General features: G+C 35.3%; 1 protein-coding gene across 1 annotated transcript; it reads right to left on the reverse strand.

The window, feature by feature from the left end:
* Positions 1-526: 526 nt before the first annotated feature.
* On the reverse strand, positions 527-24,967 carry LOC130239064 (lipopolysaccharide-induced tumor necrosis factor-alpha factor-like). The gene is made up of 6 exons (XM_056470224.1): positions 24,724-24,967; positions 17,965-18,115; positions 14,405-14,536; positions 13,870-13,953; positions 10,894-11,035; positions 527-4,048 (listed from the first exon to the last, which is right to left on the reverse strand). Exons 2-6 carry the CDS (start codon positions 18,101-18,103, stop codon positions 3,940-3,942), a joined length of 606 nt encoding a protein of 201 aa, XP_056326199.1. The 5' UTR covers positions 18,104-18,115; positions 24,724-24,967; the 3' UTR covers positions 527-3,939.
* Positions 24,968-26,302: the final 1,335 nt, after the last annotated feature.

Below are 26,302 nucleotides of genomic sequence, written 5' to 3' on the forward strand. Positions count from 1 at the left end.
CAGATACCAGAGCAGCACTTCAGTTTTACATCATGTATTTGCATGTGCGCCTGTTGTGGCTGAGCTCTAGAAACCTCTTTTTTTGCCATTTTTAGGTGGTCAAATTCAGCTTCATGTAGAGGTTTAGCATTCCTAGCTTCTCATTTTCAACATCGTCTGCTGGACTCGTCTAGATATCATATCCTTTATCAAAATATTGATGTATATTAGGTGTCTGTGATGATGACACTGGGTGATATTTGAACATGCTCCAAAGCGGGAGATCAATCAATCAATCAATCAGTCAAACATCATTTGTATGCCATATGTTTTGCACATTGTGTATATATTTGAATGGATGTAATACATATTTTTATACATGTTCGGCGCATCCATGAGCTCTATTTTGTGAATAGTTTTAAAGATATGAGTATATATAGGCCACCACGTGTCAATGAAAATCGATGTATTGTGAAAATACTGTTGTAGAGGATGTTTGAGTCTCTTAAATATACCAGAGGAATGACATGAAAAAAAAAAACGGTCTATTAGTGTTTATTTGTGTCATTGGAAATGCTTAAACAGTATATACAGATGTTTGATATTGTACATCAAATGCAAGCAATGCAATCAAATAGCAGTTAAGGGCTTTTCACAATGCTCTCAACTCTAAATGCCACATTTAACCCGGGGTAAAAGCAAGGTTTTGCACATCTGGCCTTGGTCGCATTCTGCGAACGATGCATTTCTGTGGCAATACTATATCTGGATAGCCATGGTAATGCCATGTCATAATTACCGCAATTTTGGGATGTTTAAAATTACTAATTTGAGTTGTTTACATCCTCCCTTTTGGAATCATGCATTATTAGTGGGTAAACAAATGGGGTAAATGAACCTGTGGCAGTGACAATGGTCAGATCTTGATCATAACTCTCAGAAATGTCTCATTTTACAATATGTAATTACTAGTTTTACAACACCATGAATGCTTTTTACATGTTGTAATTTTATCCAGGATGCAAACTATTTTAACCTAAACCGATAAAGCATTAAATTTGAACCTAATAACCTATATCATAGGTTGATTCATTTAAATCGTGATATTAATATTTATAAGCTTAATTGTAAAAAGCAAATACATTTTTTTTCCAGATGTCATATACGATGTGTCATGTACATTTTTTCACCAATCGATTTTTCAGAAGCAATTTTATCGATTTCAGTTTATCGGGCTGGTAATTATCTGAGAACGGTAACATTCAAATATTTAGCTGCAAGCAGCAGTGTTCGGGGTTCAAGTGATTAAGAAAAAAACGATGTGTTTTTGTAAAAATGTAATAAATTATGATTGAATAAATTGTTAACTAATTCGAAGTGTGACAAAAATACAAGAAATCTTTTTTAACAGTTGTAGCGCAACCAATTGGGTGAAGTGTTTAACATTGTCATGCTTCTTTAGAACGGTGTTATATGCGCTTCTTGGATTTACCAAAGTTAAGAATTTCTCTGGACTACGTTTACATGAACATCAGTAATCAAATTACTTGACTTAAACTGAATAAGACATTAATATGATTAAGGTGTTTACTTGAGTTACTTTTTGAATGTTCCTTTCATGATCCCGTTTTATATGTCATAACACATAATTCGATTAATGTCCTTGCATCACAACACTATCCACATTTCCTCCAGAGTTTCATGTAATTTCGGGTGTTTCATTTTTAATTTTTCCACTTTAACTGCAGTTTGGCACCTTCACTTTCATTCAGGATCATTTCATGCATGCCCCCTGTGACAAACAAGAAATTAAATGCGAGTATCAACTGCTGGAAAAGTGTACACGATGCAGGTGTCTGTGGTTCTTTACTGACTCTGTAGGTGCAGAGAATAGTGTCAAACAGCTGTGTGTGTATATAGACTATACTGTCGCAAAATCCTACACGATGGTAATAGTTTAATTGCAGTGTTTACATGTCTGTACTGCACTTCAATAATGCGACTAAAATCGGCATACTCCACATACCTTAATCCAATTTCTGTTTAGTTTGATTATGACCATAATCGAATTAATCAAAAATCCCTGTTTACATGTTAGACTCTTAATCAAAGTATTGACTTAATCGCATTAAAATCAGATTATTGGTGTCCATGTAAACATACTCATTGGGAAATCTACAGTCACTTATACAATTAAATAGCAATATCACCCCATGGTGACCCAGTACCCCCTTGGTCAAAGATTGCGAGTCAATCAGACTAGCGGTCCTCCATTTGATAAAACTTTGCTTACAGTGGCCTCAAATTAAGCTCATTCATTCGAGTTTGGTTATGTTACTTCGTTATTTTCCAAAGTTATGGAGATTTTTGTAAAAAATAATTAAAAATCCTGTGTCGGACCTGAATGGAAATGTCTACTTTTTTGATATCTCCGGAGTATCCAACACAATCTCACGGCAATTCGTAACTTTTTGATTTAGTGGCTAATTCGTACGAATTCGTACGATCTAATTCGTACAATTTAGTACGATTTGCTCATCCGCCAATGATTGTTGGGTTTAGGGGTGGGGTTAGGTGCCACGCCTCCTTTTTAAAATCGTACAATTTCGTACGACTGAACTCGTACGAATTCGTACGAATTAGCCACTAAACTGTCAAAACGTAAAATACTTATGTTTTCTCGTGAGATCAGGCTGGAGTATCTGACTGCGCAACTTTTGGTTCTTTTCTAACAATTAAAGGGTTTCAGCGCTATTCTTGAACCTAACTCTAATAAACATTTATCAGCCAATACCGATATATTGAGCATCCCTAAATCTCATAATTATGACATGACAAGTGAACATTTATAGCTCCTTAATGAGTATATATAGCTGGTCAAACTTTTCCAGATCTTTGTGATAACGTGTTCTACAGAAATATCCTTTTTACATGTTATGATATTGGTAATTACAACAAGACATGAACATCCTACTATTGCCTTAATGAATCTGCAGCAGTGAGGCGCTACAAGTTAACAATATGTACATCAGAACTTAAAGCCTTTATGTAAACAGGTCACATAGCACAATGACACTGCATATAATGATCATACGCCAATGATTTGTGGTTACAGTGTGAAACGTTGAAGGATTAATTGTTAACCCTAGTTAGGATTCTGTTTACCCAAGGTTTATAACAACCCAGGATTAATCATTTCAGTTGTGAAAAGCCCTTTAGCCTCTTCCATTATGTAAAAGAGATATGTATAATAAAGAAACATTGTTTTCAGAGACATTCAATACAGTGTTGTTCTGTATAACTGTTCTTCAAGCTCATTTACCTGACTATTACATGAATGCAAACTAGTATTAAATTCCAGGAATCCTCAATGCCACTCAAACATGACCATTTTCATTTGAATATCAGTTAATATTGTTACAAGCACAATGCAAAATATCTTTTGTCTAGATGGCTTGTATTGTTATCCAAATTCCTCTCTCTGTCCACAATAGTTATGACTGCAGCATATTCAGAATATATGCATAGCAGTACTTGAAGTACGCGACTATGTGGTATAACTCTTTAGCAAAAGTACTGTTTTTACTGAAATCAGTTATTTGAGTCTTTGGGGTTTAATAAACCCCGAAGTCCACGATTTATGAATTTCTTCCACCACTAGTCATGACTATGATTATATCACGCTAAAAGCAATTCTATTAGAAGTGGCTAATACGAATGACTGGCGGCCAGAGGTACAAAATCACCTCAAATCGCCTTAATGTGAATAGTCAGTTATTATTTGTTTACCTTGACTGTGGTTGCATTTGTTTGTACATGTATTTTGCTTGTCTATGTATTGACTACACAATTCTGTCAACAGGACAACGAGAGAGAGAGAATTCCCCAATGTCCAGACAGCGTCTTCAGGGGAATTTTATTTCAAGTCGCATCACAGGTCAAGAACTATTTTACTCTGTTTTAAATCCTATTTACTGCACAGATTTCTTTGTTGCAGGACGGACAACTGTGGGCCACGTCTTTGAAGCGATTCAAACAGAAGGGGACCAGGCAACATCCGGCCACACACCTGTCCCAGAAACAAGAGAATGACATGGCACATGTACTTTAATATACATGTTAACGGTAGAAGTAAACATCAGTGTTGAGTAGCTTTATTGCCTGCTTGGCAGATTCACCTACTGCAGATCAATGTTTTTAAATGAAAATAAATTGGGCTGAAACTTTGGAGAAATACAATCACCATTTTAACTAACATTTCTGAATAAAATATAAGAAAAGCCACACTGAAAACAATGTTCCATTGGATTTACTACATTTATCAAGGTGAGCGATAAATCTATTTATTTGGGCTGAATTTAAACAAACAAATGAGATTGAACGTTATTAAGTTTAATTTGTTTGTTTAAATTCAGCCCATATAAAATGTTTGCAACAATTTAGCAAAAATCTTTTTTTCTGTGTAATTGAAACAAAGGAATAATTCAATCAAAATGAATGTGCACATCTAAACCTTTCTGTTAAACACAACAGAAGATAGCTGAAAACCTGCAACTATTCACTTCCAAAGAAAATAACAAACACTATGGAAGTAAATGGTTACAGTTTTCAGCATTCAATATACTGTATTTTCCTTTGTGTTCAACAGAAGAAACTCAAACCTGTTTGGAACAAGAAGCGTGAGCGAATGATAGCATGTGGGTGGCCTATCGCTTTAATATTTACACTTTCCAGCTCACAATTCAGACTTTTCTTGTAATTCTGAGCATTTACTCTTAATTCAGAGTAAAAGGAGTTGTAATTTTGTGTGAAATCACAATTATCAGACTTGTTTTATCTTGTGGTAGAAACTGGATTCCATATACACACAGGATAACAACCAAAATACAAAAAAAAAGATTAGCTAAATGTAGTGTATTAACATTAGTGAAGTTTGAAAACCTTTGCTGATCTTTTGATTCAGATCCGTTTCAGAGTGAGAGTAGTAGAGATTTTCCATCACTCTTTTGCAGGTTAAAGGCATACTTCACACAAAAAAAATGACTTCATTTACTCTCCCTCATGCGGTTTTACATCTTTATGGGTTTCTTTCATTCATCAGTTGAACACAAGATATGTTGAAGAATGCTGGGACCCACCGACTTCCATAGTAGGGAAAAATAATAATATGACAGTCAATGGGTGCCAGCTACCAGCCTTCTTCTAAATATATATTTTTTTGTTTTCAATGGAGGAAACCCAAACAGTTTTTGAACAAATGAATGGGGAGTAAATGATGGCAGAATTGTAGCTTTTCTGAAACTTTTAAATTAAACGCCTATAGATGGCGACATGTGCACTGTTTGAGTGAATATTGAATTAAATCATTTGATTACTTTTACTCTTCAATATAATGAAACTCAATACTCAGAAAAATGATTTAGTTACCTTTCATTCTTTCTGTTCTATTATACAGGTTTGGAACAACATAAGGTTGGTTACTAGAAGACTACAAGGGTTGGACAATGAAACTGAAACACCGGCCAGGTTTTAGTGTTGAAGGTTTAGCTAAATTTGACCAGCCTGTTGGCCAATCTTCATTGAATGCACATTCCACCAACAAGAGCAGAATGTGAAAGTTTATTTAACAGAGTAATAGCGCAGTTTTATATTATTGCAATGTACATAACATTATGGGTGGCATAAAAGAGGCAATTGTTGGTGTGCATATTACCAGTGCATCTGTGACCAAGACAGTAAGTCTTTGTGATGTAATAACAGGGTGTCCGCTGGGTCTTAAAAAGTATTAAAAGTTGATTAATCAATTATGAGAAAATTAAGTCCTTTAAAAACTATTAAAAGGTCTTAATCCTGTTTTTACGACGTCTTAAATTTTGCTCAAGCACGTAATTTTTACAAGCACGTAATTTGCGACAAACGCGGGAAGGTGATGTGGCGCACTCCTCATGTACCGAAACCATAGAGCAGGGCTATTTAATTTGTGGCCCGCGAGGCAATTTGTTCCGGCTCTCCAAATAGTGTGACCACACTGTAAATAAAATTTATGGTAAAAAACCGGCAGCTGTGGTTGCCAGTATTTTACCGTTAAAATACAGTAAAAATCGCAAAAGTAATTCCTAATTTTTACAATAAACTACCATATTTCATTAATTTATAGATGTAATATGTCTGTACTTTGAATTACTGACATCTACACGTATTCTGTTACACGGATAGACACATTAGCACAGCCATATGCAGGTGGTGATGATAAGGTTACATAATGATCCAATGCTCATCACAAACAACTTTTCCCACTAGCAGAAAAGTGTATCAGTGTCATTGACACAGCTACTAAACACCAGTGTGGTTACACGCATAAAATTAAAGTCATGAAATAAACATTGTTTATCACCATTAGATGTAGCATAAATCTCGAATGTACATAACTGATGGGGAAACAACTAAAATGATCCATAGTAATGTCAACAAAAAGCATAAAAAGTGATGTGCCATGCAGGGAATTCTGGGAAAGTCAATTTACGGTTATTCACATTATATTTTACGGAAACATATTGCTAACTAGGTTACAGATTTTTACTGTAGCATTTTAACAGTTTTTTACCGTTGAAATCACGGCCATTTTTTACAGTGCAAGACATCAAAAATAAATTTAGTTCAGTCGAAAAACTGTCGCTATAGTTATGAAGTGGCGTGCGTCTGTTCAATACAGCACGAGCTGCAGTTGAAGGCTGCGCAGAGCATAAGTCACCTGACATTAAGCGAGTGAGTGGCGCGAGCAGCCGAAAACATTTGGATACTAAAGCTTAAAGGCTTCTCAACACCGCATTTCTGTTGCACGGAATGAAACTGCGACAACTAAACAAAGTTATGCCACCTGTGCGCTAGATTAAAGTTCCGAGCTTATAGCTACACCAAGGCTAATACACATGCATGCTGGATTAACTATAGTAGCGGGCCAATCACAAATCGCATCTTTTCCGAACGCAAGTTTGTTATTTCCAATATTAGAATATATGCCAATATGTGTGCGCAAGCGGAGCGATGCTCTAGCGCCCTCCAGAGGCACAGAGTATAAAACATCTCACGACGTATCGGTAAGAGTTGTGCGTGGCTTTCAGTGCAATGTAAACAAAAGATATGTCAGACGAATTATCACAAATTATTAAAATTGTTATGTATGAACGCAGATGATAACAACAGTTCATTTAAATACTTATGTAAATTTAAGCCTTATATTAGCTTAGACGTCAGGGGCGAACTGCCTATAGGGACATTTCCCGGTGGCCTGATGGTCTATCTGGCCTGCCACCGTGATTCTGACGTTCAATAACTTTTCCTGGTTGAAAATGCTGTCCCAGTCTGCCCCTGTTAGGCGTGATAACCATGAAACTATGATTATTCTTCAGACTCTATATTCTTACAACCAAAATCTGTAATTGTTGCATCCATAATTGTTATGCAGTTCAAAACATAACATATGAATGTGTCTGAATGTAGAAGACGCATACTTGAGCAATGCACGGCTTTTGTTGTGCTTTGAAACACATTTGAATGTTTGTAAAAAGAAAGAAGCCACATTGTACAATGCAGTAATGTTATGTAGTTTTAAAATACAATATATTAACATTTTAATGTAGAAAAATACAACGTGGGTGTCTTAAAGAGCAAAAATACAACATATAGGCTCTTATATGCGGTTGTGTCATCACTTATATTACAAGTCATATCTCTCCGGCCCCTAATTTGGGATGCTTTTCATGAACTGGCCCCCTTGACAAACTAATTGAATAGCTCTGCCATAGAGCAAAACAGACGGCAAAATGGGATAATGCAAGTTTGCATACTCCTGGTTGGAGAAAGATGAGTTTAAACAGTAGCTAAAGCCTGTCGCTGAAAACAACCACATTCTTTCAAGGTTTGTTTCTTCTGAGCTTATCGAAGTTCTGTTGAATGGTTGTGCTCCATTCATTTATTTAACTACAACTGTTTATTAAGTTATAGGTGGGCCCACACGGAATCTGCACGCACCGAATTCCGCAGATTTTCCGCAGATTTCCTCAGAATTCCGCAGATTTTTAGCCCATCATTGTTTCTGTTCATTTACTTGAGTAAATGTGTGTAAATCTATATTTATTCAGTTTTTTTATTAATTTCAGTGATATTATTGACTAATATAAAAATGTTCATCTAATTTATGTACAACACAGTTTGTACAGTAATATTTTCTGTCTTTTAGTAGATCTATTATATGAGAGACTTGCTTTGTTTACCAAATAAAGTTAATCTAATTGGATTTGCATTTTAAACATTAAATACAAGTTAAAAAGATATTATTTTTTATTTCACATATTAAAGTTTTAGTTATGATACTCCCAAAATAATTCAGCAGAAATCTGCAGATTTTTAACACAATTCTCCGCAGAAATAGCAAAAAACGTCCGCAGATTCCGTCTGGCCCTAGTTATAGGTTTGATACTGATTAGAACTTGACGTGGCGACAAGGTCTTAAAATATTCTGAGAAGGTCTTTAAAAAAAGTCTTAAAAAGGTATTGGAATTTCCTTTAGGATTCCTGCATATACTCTACATAAGAGCCACAGTATCCAGGGTAATGTCAGCATACAACAAAAAAGATGAACCACATCTAACAGGAGTAAGAGGCAGATCACACCGAACACGCTTTTCCATTCTAAAAACGCCTGCGCTTTTTATATCGCTAGGCAACGACAGAATCAGCAGCGTATTGTGTGCGAGTTGTTGCTGTTTATATTGGTATAATTTTAATATTTAATGTACTAAAATAATATTGTGAAATTCAAGATTTGTAAGTTATACAGCACTGGATAACTCAAAACAGCAACCACAAGTCTCTCCTCCATCTGCAAAAGTCTCCATAGTCGTCTTGACAACACAAACACTGCAGGCACCTCAACGGAAACCCTGCTTCTGCTGTCATTTGACTGGAGAATGAAAAAGATGCCACTGACGTAACGACTGACATAAGCAGCGCACAAAACACTCACGGCCGTTAGTAAATCATTCAAAAAATGGGCCTCTCAAAGCAAAAAGCGTGTTCAGAGTGATCAGCCCCTAACTGTGGATGCAAGTGGAAGCTATCTGAAAGGGATGTCCAGGAGCTAACCTGGATTGTATCCAAAAAAACATAAAACCACAGCTGCCCAACTCACTGCGGTATTAAATATGCACCTCAACTCTCCTGTTTCCACCAAAACTGTTTATCGGGAGCTTCACATGGTCAATATATATGACCAGACTGTTATAGTCAAACTTTTGGTCACTCAAGTCAATGCCAAACACCGGTTTCAATGGTGCCAGCAGCAAAAATCTTGGGTTGTTGACAAACATGTATTCATTGTCTTTCCCACATCAGGGTAAGTTACCGTGTTAGAAAAGCCCCAAAGAAGCATACCATCCAGACTGTTGCATGACCAGAGTGAAGCATGCGGGTAGACCAGTGATGGTTTGGGCTGCAATATCATAGCATTCCCTAGGTCCAATACTTGTGCTAAATGTGTGGGTCACTGCCCAGGAGTACCAGTCTATTCTGGAGGACCATGTGCACCCAATGGTTTAAACATTGTGTCTGGAAGGTGGTGCCATGTATCAGGATGATAATGCACCAATACAGATTGCAAGATTGGTGACAATGGTTTGATGAACATGAAAGTGAAGTTGAAAATGTCTCATGACCTGCACAGACACCAGATCTAAATATAATTGAGCCACTTTGGGGTGTTTTTTTGGAGTCAGGAAACATTTTCCTCCACCAACATCACGCAGTGACCTGGCCACTATTCTGAAAGAAGAATATCTCAAAATCCCACTGTTCACTGTGCAGAACCTGTATCTGTCATTCCCGAGATGAATTGATGCTGTTTTAGAGACAAAAGGAGTCCCTAGACCATAGGTGTCAAGCTTAATTCCTGGAGGGCCGCAGCCCTGCACAGTTTTGCTCCAACCCTGATCAAACAGCTAATCCAACTAATAAAGGTGTTCATGACTCTGTGACTCAAACATGAGCTGTGTTTGATGGGGTTGGAGCAAAACCATGCAGAGCTATGGCCCTCCAGGAATTGAGTTTTAGACCTATGCCCTACACAATACTAATTGTGGTCTAAAACCAGGCCTTTCAGTTTCATTGTCCAACCCCTGTAACTTTTCTTTTGTTGGTAAACTATCTGGAAGCGAGTAAGTAGTTAAATTAATTGCTTACTTTGTTCAAACACTTTGATGCAATCAAGAACACCATTACTGAGTGTTGCTAAGACATGTATGTTTAATTCTGCTTTGGTTTTTGTCGAATTATTTTCAGTGACCATACAAAAATACATTCATTAACTGACTATATTATAAAATAAAATAAAAATTTTTGAAATGTTGCATTACAACACTATTAAGGCACTTTTACACTGCATGGTCAGGCATTGTTCGATTCGGCGTAAGACATACAATTACCAAAATTATGTATACACACTGCTGATAATCACTACTAGCATCAATGGATTTGCGACACAAGACACTAAGCTCACTATATTTAAATTCTCATCAGTAGACACTGCTCAAGAATTCATTGCCTCTGTGTTTTGGATTGGTTTGTGTCACTTGTTTATGTTCCATTTACGATGATGCCATGGCAGTAGAGACGTTGCAACTATTCCAATAATCCCACCCACGTAACCGATACTAAACCGCATTGGAAATGTAACTCAAGCTGAGTAAAACTGAAGCGAGCCGTACTGTCCCATGCACTGGAAAAGCAGCTTCATGTTCACAACTTTGCTGTTGGTCTGAATTATGAGCAGCACTAGCTATAATCAGTAGTACTTGCTATGTACATAACAACAGCACTCTTGCCTGTGTGATTATTGATTATTCATTTTAGAGTACTCACCCCACCACAGACAGGAGACAGCAAAAGAGGAAGGCATTGCTGCTCAATTTATACTGAATCTCAGTGGTGACAATCTTATGGCATGAGGGGCATTTTACTTTGGCAGGGGACATGGTGACTTCATCCAGGGGTACTGTGGAACCTGGAAAGGTGAAACATATTTTATTTATTGTTATGTCAGTTCTGAAAATTTTGCCATATAATACAGCTGTAACCCCTCCAGTTACAATTCTATTCGAACAAGCATCACTGGCGTAGGATCTGAACAAGCTTTTCTGGCACCCAGGATTTAAACAAGCATCTGGCATTGAATATGTACAATGATTCTTGACAAGGGATTCGAACAAGCACCCGGAAGAGGTAATAGCATGGCATGTGAACAAGCATCTCTGAAATGGGATTCGAAAAAGCATCTGAAAGAGATACTAGCATGGGATCTGAAGAAGCATCTCTGAAATGAGATTTGAACAAGCACCTGAAAGAGATACTAGCATGGGATTTGAACAAGCATCTCTAAAATGGGATTCGAACATGCACCTAGATGAGATACTAGCCTGGGATCTGGAAAAAAGCATCTCTGAAATGGGATTCGAACAAGCACCTGAAAGAGATACTAGCTTGGGATCTGAACAAGCATCTCTGAAATGGGATTCAAACAAGCACCTGGAAGAGATCCTAGCAAGGGACCTGAACAAGCATCTCTGAAATGGGATTCAACAAGCACCTGGAAGAGATGCTATAATGGGATATGGACAAGCATCTCTGAAATAGGATTCAAACAAGCACCTGGAAAAGTTCCTAGCACGGGATCTGAACAAGCAATTCTGAAATGGGATTCAAACAAGCACTTGGAAGAGATACTAGCATGGGATCTGAACAAGCATCTCTGAAATGGGATTCAAACATGCACATGGAAGAGATACTAGCACGGGATCTGAACAAGCATTTCTGAAATGGGATTCAAACAAGCACTTGGAAGAGATACTAGCATGGGATCTGAACAAGCAATTCTGAAATGGGATTCAAACAAGCACCTGGAAGAGATCCTAGCACGGGGTCTGAAAAAGCATTTCTGAAATGGGATTCAAACAAGCACTTGGAAGAGATACTAGCATGGGATCTGAACAAGCATCTCTGAAATGGGATTCAAACAAGCACACAGAAGAGATATGAGCATGGGATCTGATCAAGCATCTGGAAGAAAGAATAGCATGAATCAAAGAACTATCTGACAGAGAGACTTGGCATAGGACTTGAATAAGAATATCTGCCATGGGATTCAAACAAGCGTATCCTTCATGGGATTCGAACAATGGTTTTGGAATTTGAACAAGCTTTTCAGGCATGGGATTCGATTAAGCATCTCTAGCATGGGATTTGGACAAGTGCCTCTCGGATGGGATTTGAACAAGCATCTCTGATATAGGGTTCTAATGAGTGTTTTAGGCATGGAATAGGAAAAAGGTGTTTTTGGCAAGGGCTTACAATAATTTTCAAATATCTGACATGAGATTTGAACAAGCATTCTGTAACAGGGTTTGAAAGTTTTCTGTCATGGCATTTGAACAAGTTTTTCTGTCATAGGATTCGAACAATAAAAGTGTTTTTTGAAAAGGGCTAAATAATAGGGCTCTAATATCTAACGTGAGATTTAAACAAGCATTTTTAATATAGGATTTGAACAGGTGTCTCTGGCATTGAACAAGCATCTCTGAAAGGGGATTCAAACAAGCATCTGGAAGGGAGATTATCATGGCAATCTAAGAAGCATCTGACAGAGGGTCTAGCATGGGATTTGAACTTATAATGCTCTGACCCAAAGCCTGTAGTGTTGGTCACTATGGTGTTAGGTAAGGGGCTCTTTGCCTGCAAAGTTGTTACTAGAAGACCTCTGTCACATTCACTCCCAAATTCTTACTCCCATCTGGGTCATGACACCACTATGACAGCATAGGAGGAAGACCTACTAACAAGGTCGCTAAAGACCCCAGACTCTAGCACCAGCCACTAATTTACCAATTAAGGGCAGGAGAGTGACGTTAAGCTTTACAGCTCTTGCTAATTGTTCTCAATCCCCCCACCAAAACCTCATCAAGATCATGTCACCAGTGTAGCACTCCTCAGCAGGCACAGGATGGCAACATGACGTCAAATTGATGTTGTACCCCAATGTCATGGGACATTGCATTTTGTTTGGAAATTGGGTTAACGTCAGAACCCAATGTCAGACAGACATTACATTTTGATTACTTTCCAACACAACCTAAAAACAACAAAATATCAACCTCTAATGATGTTACATCTTGACGTTGTGTGGACATTACCACTATGACGTCTATCAGACGATGGAGTTTGGTTGCCATACCTGACAAATAAATGTCAGTAATCAATTTCACGTCATTAGTAGATGGCAAAATAACACTGTTCTTAGACATTGGTGACCTAAATCTAACTTAATATAAATGTCTTATGATGTTGTGTGTCTGCTGGGTCTTTATCTCATGGCATTAGAGGGAGGCACACTAATAAGGTAGCAGACTGCAAGACTGCAGCCCCTATCAACAGTTTCTTGTGTACCTCTCAAGGCCTGGTGAGTAAAGTGTACCAGCACAGCTCTTAACACCTACCCTCACCCCTCCAAATCTCTCTCCCATCTGGGTCATGGCATCAGTGTAACACTCATCTAAAAGCATGGGAAGCAGGCACAATAACAAGGGTGCTAAAGATAGCAGTTTCTAGGGTAAGTAAGATTTACTTGCATAGCTCCTACTAGCTGGCCTACGTTAATGAATTATTTTACCTGTTTTTTCCTCTTGCAGAGGAATTATAGGAGTAGTTTCTGTAGTAGTTTTCAACAGAATAGATTCTGTTGAGGAAATGTGGAGAATGTACTGTCTTTGGATTGGAGCTTTATCATCCGACATGGAGAACATATTATACATTTACTGTTACAAATTTAAATTAACATTGCATTACCTGGCAGAATAATGGCGGGATTAATAGGTTCAGCTGGAGAAATGGGGAGAACGTAAAGTCCCTGGATTGGAGCTTGAATTGGATCTGTCACAGAGAGTATGTCATATAAGATAACACAAAATAAATAATGTTACATTTGCAAAATTGTTACTGAAAAAGTTCTATAAAAGCCATAGTATCACAAAACATAATGATTTTGTTCTTGGCCATTGTCATAATTATAATTGGCCCTTGTCACAATCTGTCATAATTATCAGTAAATATGAAATATCTGTTTATGCATGTGCTTCTATGTCTAAATTAAATTGCAAGGCCTAACATATGATTTTTCCTCATAGAAATGGAAATAATTATAAATAGTATGTAGATCTTTGTAATATTCAGTAAGTATTCACAACTTCAAAAAAGAATTTTTCAGTCACTTCAGACATTTGTATCTTTTAAAATATCTAATCATATTTAACGTTTTGCAAAAACTGGTTTCTAATTTTCTGTTCTGTTTGTTTTGTTTAGAATGCGTAGTCTAGTCTCATGCCTTTGTCTGTGGATACTGTTGTTGAGCATTGGCTTCTTTTCTGAATTAGGTCCTTCTCCTTTTGTTCCAGCTCCTTCAGCTCCTCTTCTATTCTGTCCAGTTCTGAAGGTCCATCTTCATTTGCATGGCATTCTAGAAGCAAAAAAAGATGTAAATATGTAAAACAACCAAATTATTGTTTGTACTAACTAGTCAAATGTAAGCATGCAGACGATTTCAGCCAAGAGTGGAGACATTGCGATTTGAATGCTCATTTCCTGGTAAAGCAGGCGCAGCTCCTTTGGTATTAAGATAGAACAAGTAATGACACGCCATTGTTTGCATGTTTTATTGTGCAGTGAAATAACCAAATGTTGTTGATCTTAGTATGAAGTCGATGGTGACTGAGTGGGTTTTGAATTACTTTGGGTCATTGGAAAAACATGTCTCTACCAACATACACATCAAAAATAGCAGTTTTCCACAATGTCAGCCATGAGTATTGTCTCTGGCATTGTAGGGTAGCGTGCTAACAAGGTTTCTAAAGGCCACACTTTCTAGCATCAGTTGCTTGTACGCCTTTTAAAATCAAGTCAAAAAAGGCTCTCATAAGCTGTCTTCCATTACTCTGATTCCACTAAACCTTTATCTTATATGGGACACATTATCAATATATCATTTCTTATCTGACAGAAATTGTGTCTTCAACAAGGATGCAAAATCTGCATCTGAGTCACACCACCAATGTGACACTTTACATCTGACCACATGAGTTAAGTGTCCTAAATGAGGGTTGGCAAATCTGCATCTGAGTCACACCACCAATGTGACACTTTACATCTGACCACATGAGTTAATGTCCTAAATAAGGGTGCTATAACTGGATTTGGGTCACGGCACCAATGTAACATTTTACATCTTAAAGCATGAGTTAAGTGTACTAAATAAGGGTACTAAAACTGCATCTGGGTCACAGAACCAATGTAACACTTCATATCTGTCAGCTGAGACGTGTGCATGGTAAAATGGATGCAAAAAAGTGCAGCCTTTTAGTCACTAGTGTGCTTCTTAGGATTTACAGTGGGTACCGAAAGAATTTAGACCCCCAACCGTTGGCTTAAATTATTCAAGTTCATTTTTTTTCTCATTAATGTACCACATATTGACAGAAAAACACAGAATTGTTGACATTTATTTAAAAAGAAAAACTGAAATATCACATGGTCCTAAGTATTCAGACCCTTTGCTCAGTATTTAGTAGAAGCACCCTCTTGATCTAATACAGCCATGTGTTTTTTGGGAAAGATGCAACAGGTTTTTCACACCTGGACGTAGGAATCCTCTGCCATTACTCCTTGCAGATCCTCTCCAGTTATGTCAGGTTGAATGGTAAAAGTTGGTGGACAGCCATTTGTATGTCTCTCCAGAGATGCTCAATTGGGTTTGAGTCAGGGCTCTGGCTGGGCCATTTAAAAACAGTCACAGAGTTGTTGTGAAGACACTACTTAGTTATATTAGTTATGTGCTTAGGGTCACTGACTTGTTGGAAGGTAAACCTTCAGCCCAGTCTGAGGTCCTGGGCACTTTTGTCCAGGATATCCTTGTACTTGGCCACATTCATCTTTCTCTTGATTGCAACCAGTCGTCCAGTTCCTGCAGTTGAAAAACACACCCACAGCATGATCCGGCCTCCACCATGCTTCACTGTTGGGACCGTATTGGATAAGTAATGAGGAGTGTCTGGTTTTCTCCACACATACCTCTTAGAATTAAGGCCAAAAAGTTTGATCTTGGTCTCATCAGACCATAAAATCTTGTTTCTCACCATCTTGAAGTCCTTCAGGTGTTTTTTAGCAAACTCCATGCAGGTTTTCATGTGTCGGGCCACTCTGCCATAAAGCCCCGACTGGTGGAGGGCTGCAGTGATGGTTGACTTTCTACAATTTTCTCCTATCTCCTGACTGCATCTCTGGAGCTCAGCCACAGTGGTCTTTAGTTTCTTCTTTACCTCTCCCACCAAGGCTCTTCTCTTCTGATAGCTCAGTTTGGCCGGACAGCCAGCTCTAGGAAGGGTTCTGGTCATCCCAAACATCTTCCATTTAAGGATTTTGGAGGCCACTGTGCTATTAGGAACCTTAAGTGCAGCAGAAATGTTTTTGTAACCTTGGCCAGATCTGTTTCTTGCCATAATTATGTCTCGAAGCTCTTCAGGCAGTTCCTTTGACCTCATGATTTTCATGTGCTCTGACATGCATTGTGAGCTGTAAGATCTTATGTAGACAGGTGTGTGGCTTTCCTAATCAAGTCCAGTCAGTATAATCAAACACGACTGGACTCAAATAAAGGTGTAGAACCATCTCAAGGATGATCAGAAGAAATGGACAGCATCTGAGTTAAATATATGAGTGTGTCACAGCAAAGGGTCTGAACACTTAGGACCATGTGATATTTCAATTTTTCTTTTTTAATAAATCTGCTTAAATGTCAACAATTCTGTGTTTTTCTGTCGACATGGGGTGCTCTGTGAACATTATTTTGGAGATTAATGAACTTAAATGATTTTAGCAAGTGGCTGCAATATAACAAGAGTGAGAAATTTAAGGGGGTCTGAATACTTTCCATACCCACTGTACCTGCACAACTGTTACTAAATGGGTTACTCAAACTGGTTTGAAACAAGTAATTGATAACAGAATTGACATTTTTCGATGAACCATCTATTTAATTGTCCTAAACAAAGCTGCTAAAACTGCGTCCAGGTCACGGCACCAATGTAACACTATATCTAAGCGCATGAGTTAAGTGTCCTAAACAAGGGTGCAACAACTTCATCCGGGTCATGGCACCAATGTAACATTTTACATCTTAAAGCAAGAGTTAAGTGTCCTAAACAAGGGTAAACAGCATCTGGGTCATGGTATCAATGTAACATTACATGTGACAACATGACAGCAACATGTGCATCTTAACAAAGATGCAGCCTTTAGTAGCCTTAGCTATAGTAGTTGAGGTTTACCTGCACGTCTGTTACTAGATTGACTCCATTACACTCACAGCCTAAACATCACTCCCATCTGGGTCATGGAACCAATTGGCATTGCACCTCATTTAAGAGGATGTGCACTAAAACCTCCAAATACTTTTAGCATTAGTGCTTGAATGGCCAGATAATTCATTTTAAGCAATCATCGCATATATGTCTGCCTGTATGTATTGCTTTCTGTAAAGTGTACTGTGAACTGTGAATGAGCATGTTTACTAAAACAAATGCATTATTACCACACTTTTTACTTATTGGTTAGGTTTAGGTTAACATTTAGAGTCATAGTTTGTTATTTTCAAATGAAGCACTGACCTTTTAGCAACAATCAGTGGCCATTTGATTTCTGAACTGACATGACATGTACATGAACTTAAAGTAAATCTTTTTAGAGTAAATCTGTTACAGCTGAGCATATGTATTTCTGAGAAAACTGAAATGCCTTTATTGTTACTGAAATTGCCGTTAAATACGAAAATGTCATAATACACATTTGACAGTTCTTCATCATTGGGATTTTATGAGTTTTTTTTTCCATTACCCTCTATTCTGTTGTTCTTCTTTTGGATCTCCTGTAGAAACTGAAGGCGGTTTTGGAGCTGTTGTCGTCTGTAGAGGATGTTCCACAGGTTTTTAGTGTCTTCATCCTGTTCAGAAGCCTCTGGCAGCTCTGGGTTCATTGTACCGCTGCCCTACAAGTCAAATTATATTGATTTTATAATCTAATTTGTACATTTACATTTTACCAAACCTAACAAAATGTGGTCTGATTTTTATTTTTGGTTTAATTTGATTGAAGCCACTGTAAAACACAAACACAATCTGACTAAATAAAAAACTCTTCTGTATTTTTCAAATTAAAATCATTAACATCCATCCAACTTTTCAGGTAGCTTTTTTTAGTCTAATTATATATATATATATATATATATATATATATATATATATATATATATATATATATATATATATATATATATATATATATATATATATATATATATATTTTTTTTTTTTTTTTTTTTTTTTTTTTTAGGTATTATATAAAGGCTTTTCACGCTTGATCTTGTTAACGCTGTGTCAGTCTTCACCTGCAGATAAACAGAATCCTATCCATACTTTACCAGCTGTTAACAGTAAATTAATTCCCAAACTGAATGGTTCATATACCTGGTATTACAAGCTGAGAGATAAACTAGAGTTAAGTGCACAATGAATAGCCCTAATTATTCCTGAGCTTTCACAAACTGACATTTCAAATTGTACTTTCCTAAACCTTAACCTCCTTAAATAGCGGGTAAATAAGTATTTAACATGTCACAATTTTTCTTGTTAATATATTTCTAAAGGTGCTGCTGTTATGAAATTGGACAAGAGTTTGGTAAAAATCCAAACATACAAATAAACCAAAACTTTTTGTTTTTCAGAAATTAGGACTTTTTTGGTAATGACATCTTCAAGATGCCTCTTGCATGGATTCACATGCAGTTCTCAGGTATGTCTTCAACAGCTTCTACAAATCTTAAAGGTTCTGTGGGTCTCAGCTATCGATTTTATATCGTACTGGATTCAGGTCAGGTGATTGACTGGGCCATTCTAGCAGCTTTATTTTCTTTTTCTAAAAGAGATTTTCCTTGGCTATATTTGGGGTCGATAGCTATGTTTCCATCCACCTATTTTTATGCACATTTTAGTTTTAAAAATGTGCATAAAAATGTATAGGATAAATGTTTTCTTTGATAAGATGTGCATAAAATAAGATGAAAACACTTTTCATGAACAAATTCCATTATGCGCATTAAAAAAGTAGTCAAAAAAGTCAAATGTTGTTTTGGTCCTTCTAAAACACCTTACTCATTTCAGTATTAGTGTTATTATATTATTAATTACCTCCAGAATCAAGAGCATCTGTGCTCACACCTTCAAACGCCACCACGCGTTCTCATTGTATGTTGGCATTTGTCTTCTGAGGTGCAAATAATTTATTAAATAAATAAAATATTCACACAGCTTCTTCTACCACAGCAAATTACATTTTTACTGTTGATATTTTGCGCCAGAAAGTGATGATTTTGTTCCTCTTGACTGATTGGATGGAAATGCTGCTTTATTTGCATGTCTTTTATGCAATATTCTTGTTTTTCATAAATTTAATTCGCATCTTTGGATTGAAACATAGTTATTGTCTCCGTGAAATGTTCATCACCATTTTTTTCATCCTGGTAATGTTGGAACTGAAGCAGCTAATGCGACAAGGGGCAGGGTTCCTGAATAACTACTGAGAGATTTCAGCTGCTGTCTGGGCTTTCCATGCCTTTTTACACCTCCTTTCTTCATGTGTTCAATACTTTTCCCTTTGTGATTCTATTTTATTACATGATTTCTAAAATAATTAGTTGTTTTCTTTGTATGTACAAATAACTTTGGTTGTTACCGAAATTTTCAAGGGCCTTCAAAAATACATTTTATGAGAAACTCGGACTTGAACCAGTTACTTTCTTGCTGTGAGGCGACAGTTAAACCATGGTAATCATAAATTAATAATGACTTCACCACACTATAAGCTTATTTTAAATTTTACATTTTCTCTCTGTTTGACTTTAGAACTGTGGTTGTACAAATGGTAATTAATCTGCAAAAAATAAAATAAAAATGTTGTTACTACACATTAAAAATATTAAATCAATGGGTCATTTTCATAATTTGAGTTCTAACAATGCATAAATTTACACTGCACTCAACGTAGCACCAGAATGCTGAGTTAACAGCATAAATGCAATGCTACAGTAACTTAACTACAGACATGATCTCGTCTACAACTCAATCCCAATCTGGCTTTTTTAATTATCTTCTTAATTACCTACTGTAGTTTATGAACACCCAGCTCTTCAGCAAAGCTTGTGTGGCCTTTTCCTGCTCTGTTCGTCTCTGTAATCCTTTGAAAGCACTAACCACACTTTGTTCATAATTTTTTATCTATCTAATACTGACTCCATTTAGTTACTGTGTGAAAAATAGCAGTTAATCATTTGGACACACAGATTCTATGATCTAAAGATTTAACAGATTAAGTGTTTTTAATACATAATTGGGCCTTTTCAATGCATTTCTTTACTAAACTATTAATTAATTTATCAATTTGTTTGTTTTTAAAAAGTCATTTTGACTAAAAACAGCCAACATTTGCTGAACTAATTTTTTTATTATACCTTTTCAGTGTTTTTCACATTTTTGAGGAAATACATGTACATTAAATTAGGGATTAACCGATACCACTTTTTTTACAAATCGAGTACGAGTATTTTATTTGTGTACTTGCCAATACCGAGTACCGATTCCGATACTTCTTAGATTTAGGTTCAGTGAAAGCGCAATTAATTTGAAACAATGTTTTATTTTTTTGCCTGTAGCAAGGATGAACACCAAAAATCTTTAACAAAGGGCTATTCCAAGCCAAAAAATTACACACATTGTTGGTAACCCTGTAAATCGATAGACCTTATCAATTATCGATTAAGAATGGACATTTGAAGGATGAGTTATCCTTGCGTTGACATGCATCCATGGCTTAACACATTACATAATCAAGTGTGTGCAGTTTACATTACCTTATGGAGTCACTCTCTTGACATTGCATATTGGGGACCAAAATGATGTTTACAGAAGCTGTAAACAGACACGCGCACGGGTGGTGACCGCAGTGATGTTCAGCTGTGACGAGACACGTTTATTTAGCCTGTAGTCTACTATATAATAGTTTAGATTTTTTACATATAATGTTCCATTACTTCAAATTTCTTTATAGTTTGTATATAAAATGAGCGTTAGCTTGTTTCGCTGTGATCATTATGCAAGGATCATATTGCATATTCGGTTTATTGGAAAATTGTTGAGCACGATGAATATTTTAATCCTCGAGTTTTATATGAGAATTGTGTCCTTAATCAGGTGGAAAGGATTGTAAACGATCCAACTGATTTTTTGTTTCCACATTACGAACTGCTTCCCTCTGGTAAGAGATATAGAGTCCCAAAGTGTTAAACCGTTACAACAAATCCTTTGTACCTGTCTCAGTGGGTTTATTTAATAAGAGTCTATCTTAATTAGCATTATAAATTTTGTAACTGCTGTATTTTGTTTTGTTTTTATTGCTTGTTTTTAGTGAATGTCTGCAGCAATATGGTGATACCCATAACAAATTTCCTGTCAAGGACAATACAGTTTTACTACTACTACTACTTATTCTTCAGAAGCCTTTGGTTAATTATGTATTTTATAAACGGATTGTTTAGCTATTAATATATAATACATTAATTAATACATTAAGACATTAAAGTCTGGTAGGACAACAAATCCCATCCACATAGTGAAATACTGTTGAGTGGTATCAGTAAATGGTATCGGCATTTCATGATAAACAAATATCAACCTGATACTGGTATCGGCATTGGTGCATCCCAACATTAAATAATTCTTTTGTAATAGTTTTCATTGCTTACTAAGTTTCGAAAGTGTTGAAACAATAGCAATATTAATAGAATGAAAAGGTTTGTCAACCTCTAACTGGAAATGTAGGCGTACTAACACTTAGCAAACTAAACAAACCAGGCTTTGGAATCTTGTTATATTTGATTATGTGATTCAGGTAAATTAGATTTTGTGATTTTGCAACACAAATATGCTATGCACATTTTCATGCCAATTTCCATTGAACTCCTCTTTGCAGATAGTTAGGTAATGTTTCATTTCAGAACACACCCAAAGCAGGCCCACATAAACAAATGCACAAGCATCAACAAAAAGACCGTTGATTCAAACATGAAATTGTTTAGCGATTATAAACATTTATGAATTTCTTCTTCTTTTGAACACAAAACAACATATTCTGGAGAATATTGGTCATATTGGCCATTGTCATCCATAGAATTCTGATATATGGCAATGTATTGAAATTACATGTACGTTCATATTTGGAGTTCACGTATATAAAATGTCATGCATAGCAAAAATGTCAGTTTACATTTTTTTCAATAATTAGAATTACAAATATGTACAAATATGTCCAAAATATGTACAAATATGTACAAATATATTAGAAGTGATAATATGTATGTTAATATATGGCCATATATGAACACCTATATCAAATTATTATTAATATATTTGAACTTATTTGTATATATTTGTGTATTTGTAATTCCAATATTTGAAAAGAAAATGTCATCGACCATTCTGAAATGTATGTTACATATATGACCTATATTATATACTTGTGAAGTTGAAATATGAATTTTGCATATATTTCCATATATCAGATTTCTGTATAGGATAAGAAGAACAAATGGCTGCTGCTCTTTAACATTCTTCATTATATCTTCCTTTGTGTTCAACAGAAGAAAAAAAAGTTTAATAAATGGGTGGTGAGTAAATGGTGACAGAATTGTTATTGTTTGGGTGAACTATCACTTTAAGTGCTGAAAAATGACCCAATATTCTGATATACAGTTGAAGTAGAGAATTATTTGCTCCCCTGAATTATTGGCCCCGTTTATTTTTTTTTTACCTAATTTCTGTTTAACAGAGAGAAGATTTTTTTCAACACATTTCTAAACATATTTTAATAACTCATTTCTAATAATTGATTTCTTTTATCTTTACCATGATGACAGTAAATAATATTTGGCTAGATATTTTTCAAGACACTTCTATACAGCTGAAAGTGACATTTAAAGGCTTAATCAGGTTAACTAAGCAGGTTAGGGTAATTAGGCAAGTTATTGTATAACGATGGTTTGTTCTGTAGACTACGGAAAAAAATATATAGCTTAAAGGGGCTAACAATTTTGAACCTAAAATGGGTTTTAAAACAATTAAAAACTACTTTTATTCTAGCCTAAATAAAACAAATAAAACTTTCTCCAGAAGAAAAAATATTATCAGACATACTGTGAAAATTTCCTCTCTCTGTTAAACATCATCTGGGAAATATTTAAAACAGGAAAAAAATTCAAAAGAGGATTTAATAACTCTGAATTGAACTGTAGATAATAACTTTTGTTGCCATTTTTAAACTGTGATCACTTAATCTTAGACAATCTTCCCACACTGTAAAAATTAAATGCAAATTAATTACATTTTAAGCTGATTCAAATGAACATTATGAGTCCATTTAACTTATATTATGTTAAACTGACTAAAAATAGCTTGCATAACTTATAAAATTAAGTTAAAACATGATTAACTTTAATGAGTTTAATGAATTACAATGACCTAAAACATATACTGTCAGGACTAACTGATCATATTTTTACAGTGCAGTAATATAATAAATTAAGGTCTAAGTTACATAGAAGTTATAAAGTTTGTAGTGAAATTGACAGCACCTATTTTATGTATTCGAAAAAATGCATGATCTAAAGAAATCATGCATTGTAAAACATTGTAGTTTGTTTTAAAAAGTAACAACATTCTATTCAAGGTTTTATTGGGAATAAACTGATTTGATATTTGTCTTTTCATTTTATGATATTTATAAATGTTTGGCCCTCTGTGCATCATGCTCTTGTACATACACTACTGGTCAAAAGTTCTGCTCACCACTGGTGCACATGTTTAAATATATTAAATATAATACAATTACATTCTATTTACATTCAAAATAGATGCTTTCTATGTGAAAATATGTAAAGATGAAGTATATTCCTGCAATTTAAAGCTAAATTTTCAGTCTTCTGTGTCACATGACCCTTCAGAAATTATTTTAATAAGCTTGAAATATTGGTCAAGAAACATTGATTATTATTGTAAAGGATAAAAAGAGTTGCTGCTGCTTATTCTTGTTGAAACATGACATATTACCATTTAAAAACACCATTTCAGCTATTTTACCTCTATAAAATGCTTTATTTCATTGAAAACTCATTAAATGAATAAAAAGTGAGAGTAAATACTAACTTGTAAAAATGATTTAAAACTTTCTATCCAACAAAGAATTCTCAAAATGTCAAATGCATCTTGGGTTTCTACAAAAATCTGCAAAACTGTCAAAAATTATAATAATAAAGACCATTAGTAATGCTTGTTCACCAATAATAATTGATCATAAAAGAGCAGAAAAACCTCATTAGATAAAAATCAACAAATCTCTGGTAGTTTGGTGGTTTCGTTTGTATATATTACACAGGTTGAATTCAGTTTTGAGTGTTTGAGGCTCCAGTTGTGATCAAAATGAAGCCCATTTAAATGATTTGTTAAGAAGTTCAACAATATTTCTGTTTAAATGCTGAGGACAGAACATTACCTGCAGGCACGAGGGTGCTGCGTTTGTTCAGTGAGTCACAATTCGGTTCCGGTCCTGGAAATATATCGCAGTATTGAAGATTATGTTATTCCTCTCGCAGTCCGTGTTCAGCACTTTTCCTTATGCTGTGGTTTTGCACAGTAAAACGTCCATTATCTCTCATGCCTTCATCCTCATCTCAATCATAACACCAGACGACATGGAAAAACAAAAAAAAACAAAAAACTGTGAACAATTATTAAAAATGCTGAAATATTTCACAGTAAATCTTTCTAATGATATTCTCCTCGTTCACCGTTTGTGTTTTTGTGAGCTAAACAAGGCAAGATAAAATTTCCATCTTGGTTTGAATGCATTTTCATAATCAAATTTGCAGTAGGGGATGACTGTAAACTGGTGTGTGTGTGTGTGTGTGTGTGTGTGTGTGTGTGCATTTTTGTGGTAAATGCATACTGCTGGTTTCCAATTAGAATATGAAGATGTTCAGCAATAAATACTACTTTCTTAACATAAATTTTAGTTTTTAATTGATGAGGAACAAGGGAAATTATAATCATGAGCATCGTGATATCAATTTTAGGTTGTAACCATTTTTTTAAAGGTATTTATTAGAGGATTAGAGGATTATTTGAGGATTTTTGTTTGTTTTGAGAAGATGTACATGCCATCATTTCTTTAAATGTACAAAAATAAGTGTATATGTAAAGAATAAAATAATAATAATAAGTTTATTTTATATAGTGGCTTTCCAGTGCTCAAGGACGCTTTGTAATAACAGCAGGAGAACAAGAAAAACAAAGCCATAAATGGCTAGAGAAAATAGCAGACTGATAATACGTAAAACAACAACAACAACAAAAAAAAAAACATCAAGAAAATAACACTCAAAGCTACAGAACTTAATGATCATAACATTCAGAAAATAAGTGAATTTTAAGAAGAGACTGAAACAAAATTATATATGTTAAACTAAAACTATGTGTATATGAATTAAATTTTTTTATATTTTAAGCTTTATTTCTGAAAGTTTGGCTGGAATTATTATTGTTTTTAATTGCTAAAGTCAATATTATTAGCTCCTTTGGGAAGCTTTTTTTCTTTGATTGGCAACTGAACAAACCACAGTTGTCCAATGACTAGATTAGTTAACCTAATTAACCTAGTAAAGCTTTTAAATTGCACTTTCAGCTGAATATTAGTATGTTGTAAAATAATGTCATCATGGAAATGACAAAAGAAATTAGAATTAGAGTTATTAGAAATTATTATAAAAATATAGTATAAAATGTGTTTTAAAAAATCTCTCTGTTAAACAGCACATGGGAAACAGTTGAAAAAGAAAAACACTTTTAAAGGAGGTCTAAGGATTTTACCTTTAACTGTATATACTGTAGAATTGAATGTCTTTTTCTGTTGGTCACCTCTAGAGGTCAGACTTTCACAGTGGACAGAGTTTGTCTGGACACTGATTTAACAAATTTGAACTTGCAAGTTTGGCTTTCAATTTAAAGTTAAATTTAAAGAATGATTATAAATGAAATGCACAAACAATTTAAAAATCTGCTTAAGCGGATGTTTT

Source organism: Danio aesculapii, chromosome 12 (genome assembly GCF_903798145.1).
Source record: "Danio aesculapii chromosome 12, fDanAes4.1, whole genome shotgun sequence".
NCBI lineage: Eukaryota > Metazoa > Chordata > Actinopteri > Cypriniformes > Danionidae > Danio > Danio aesculapii.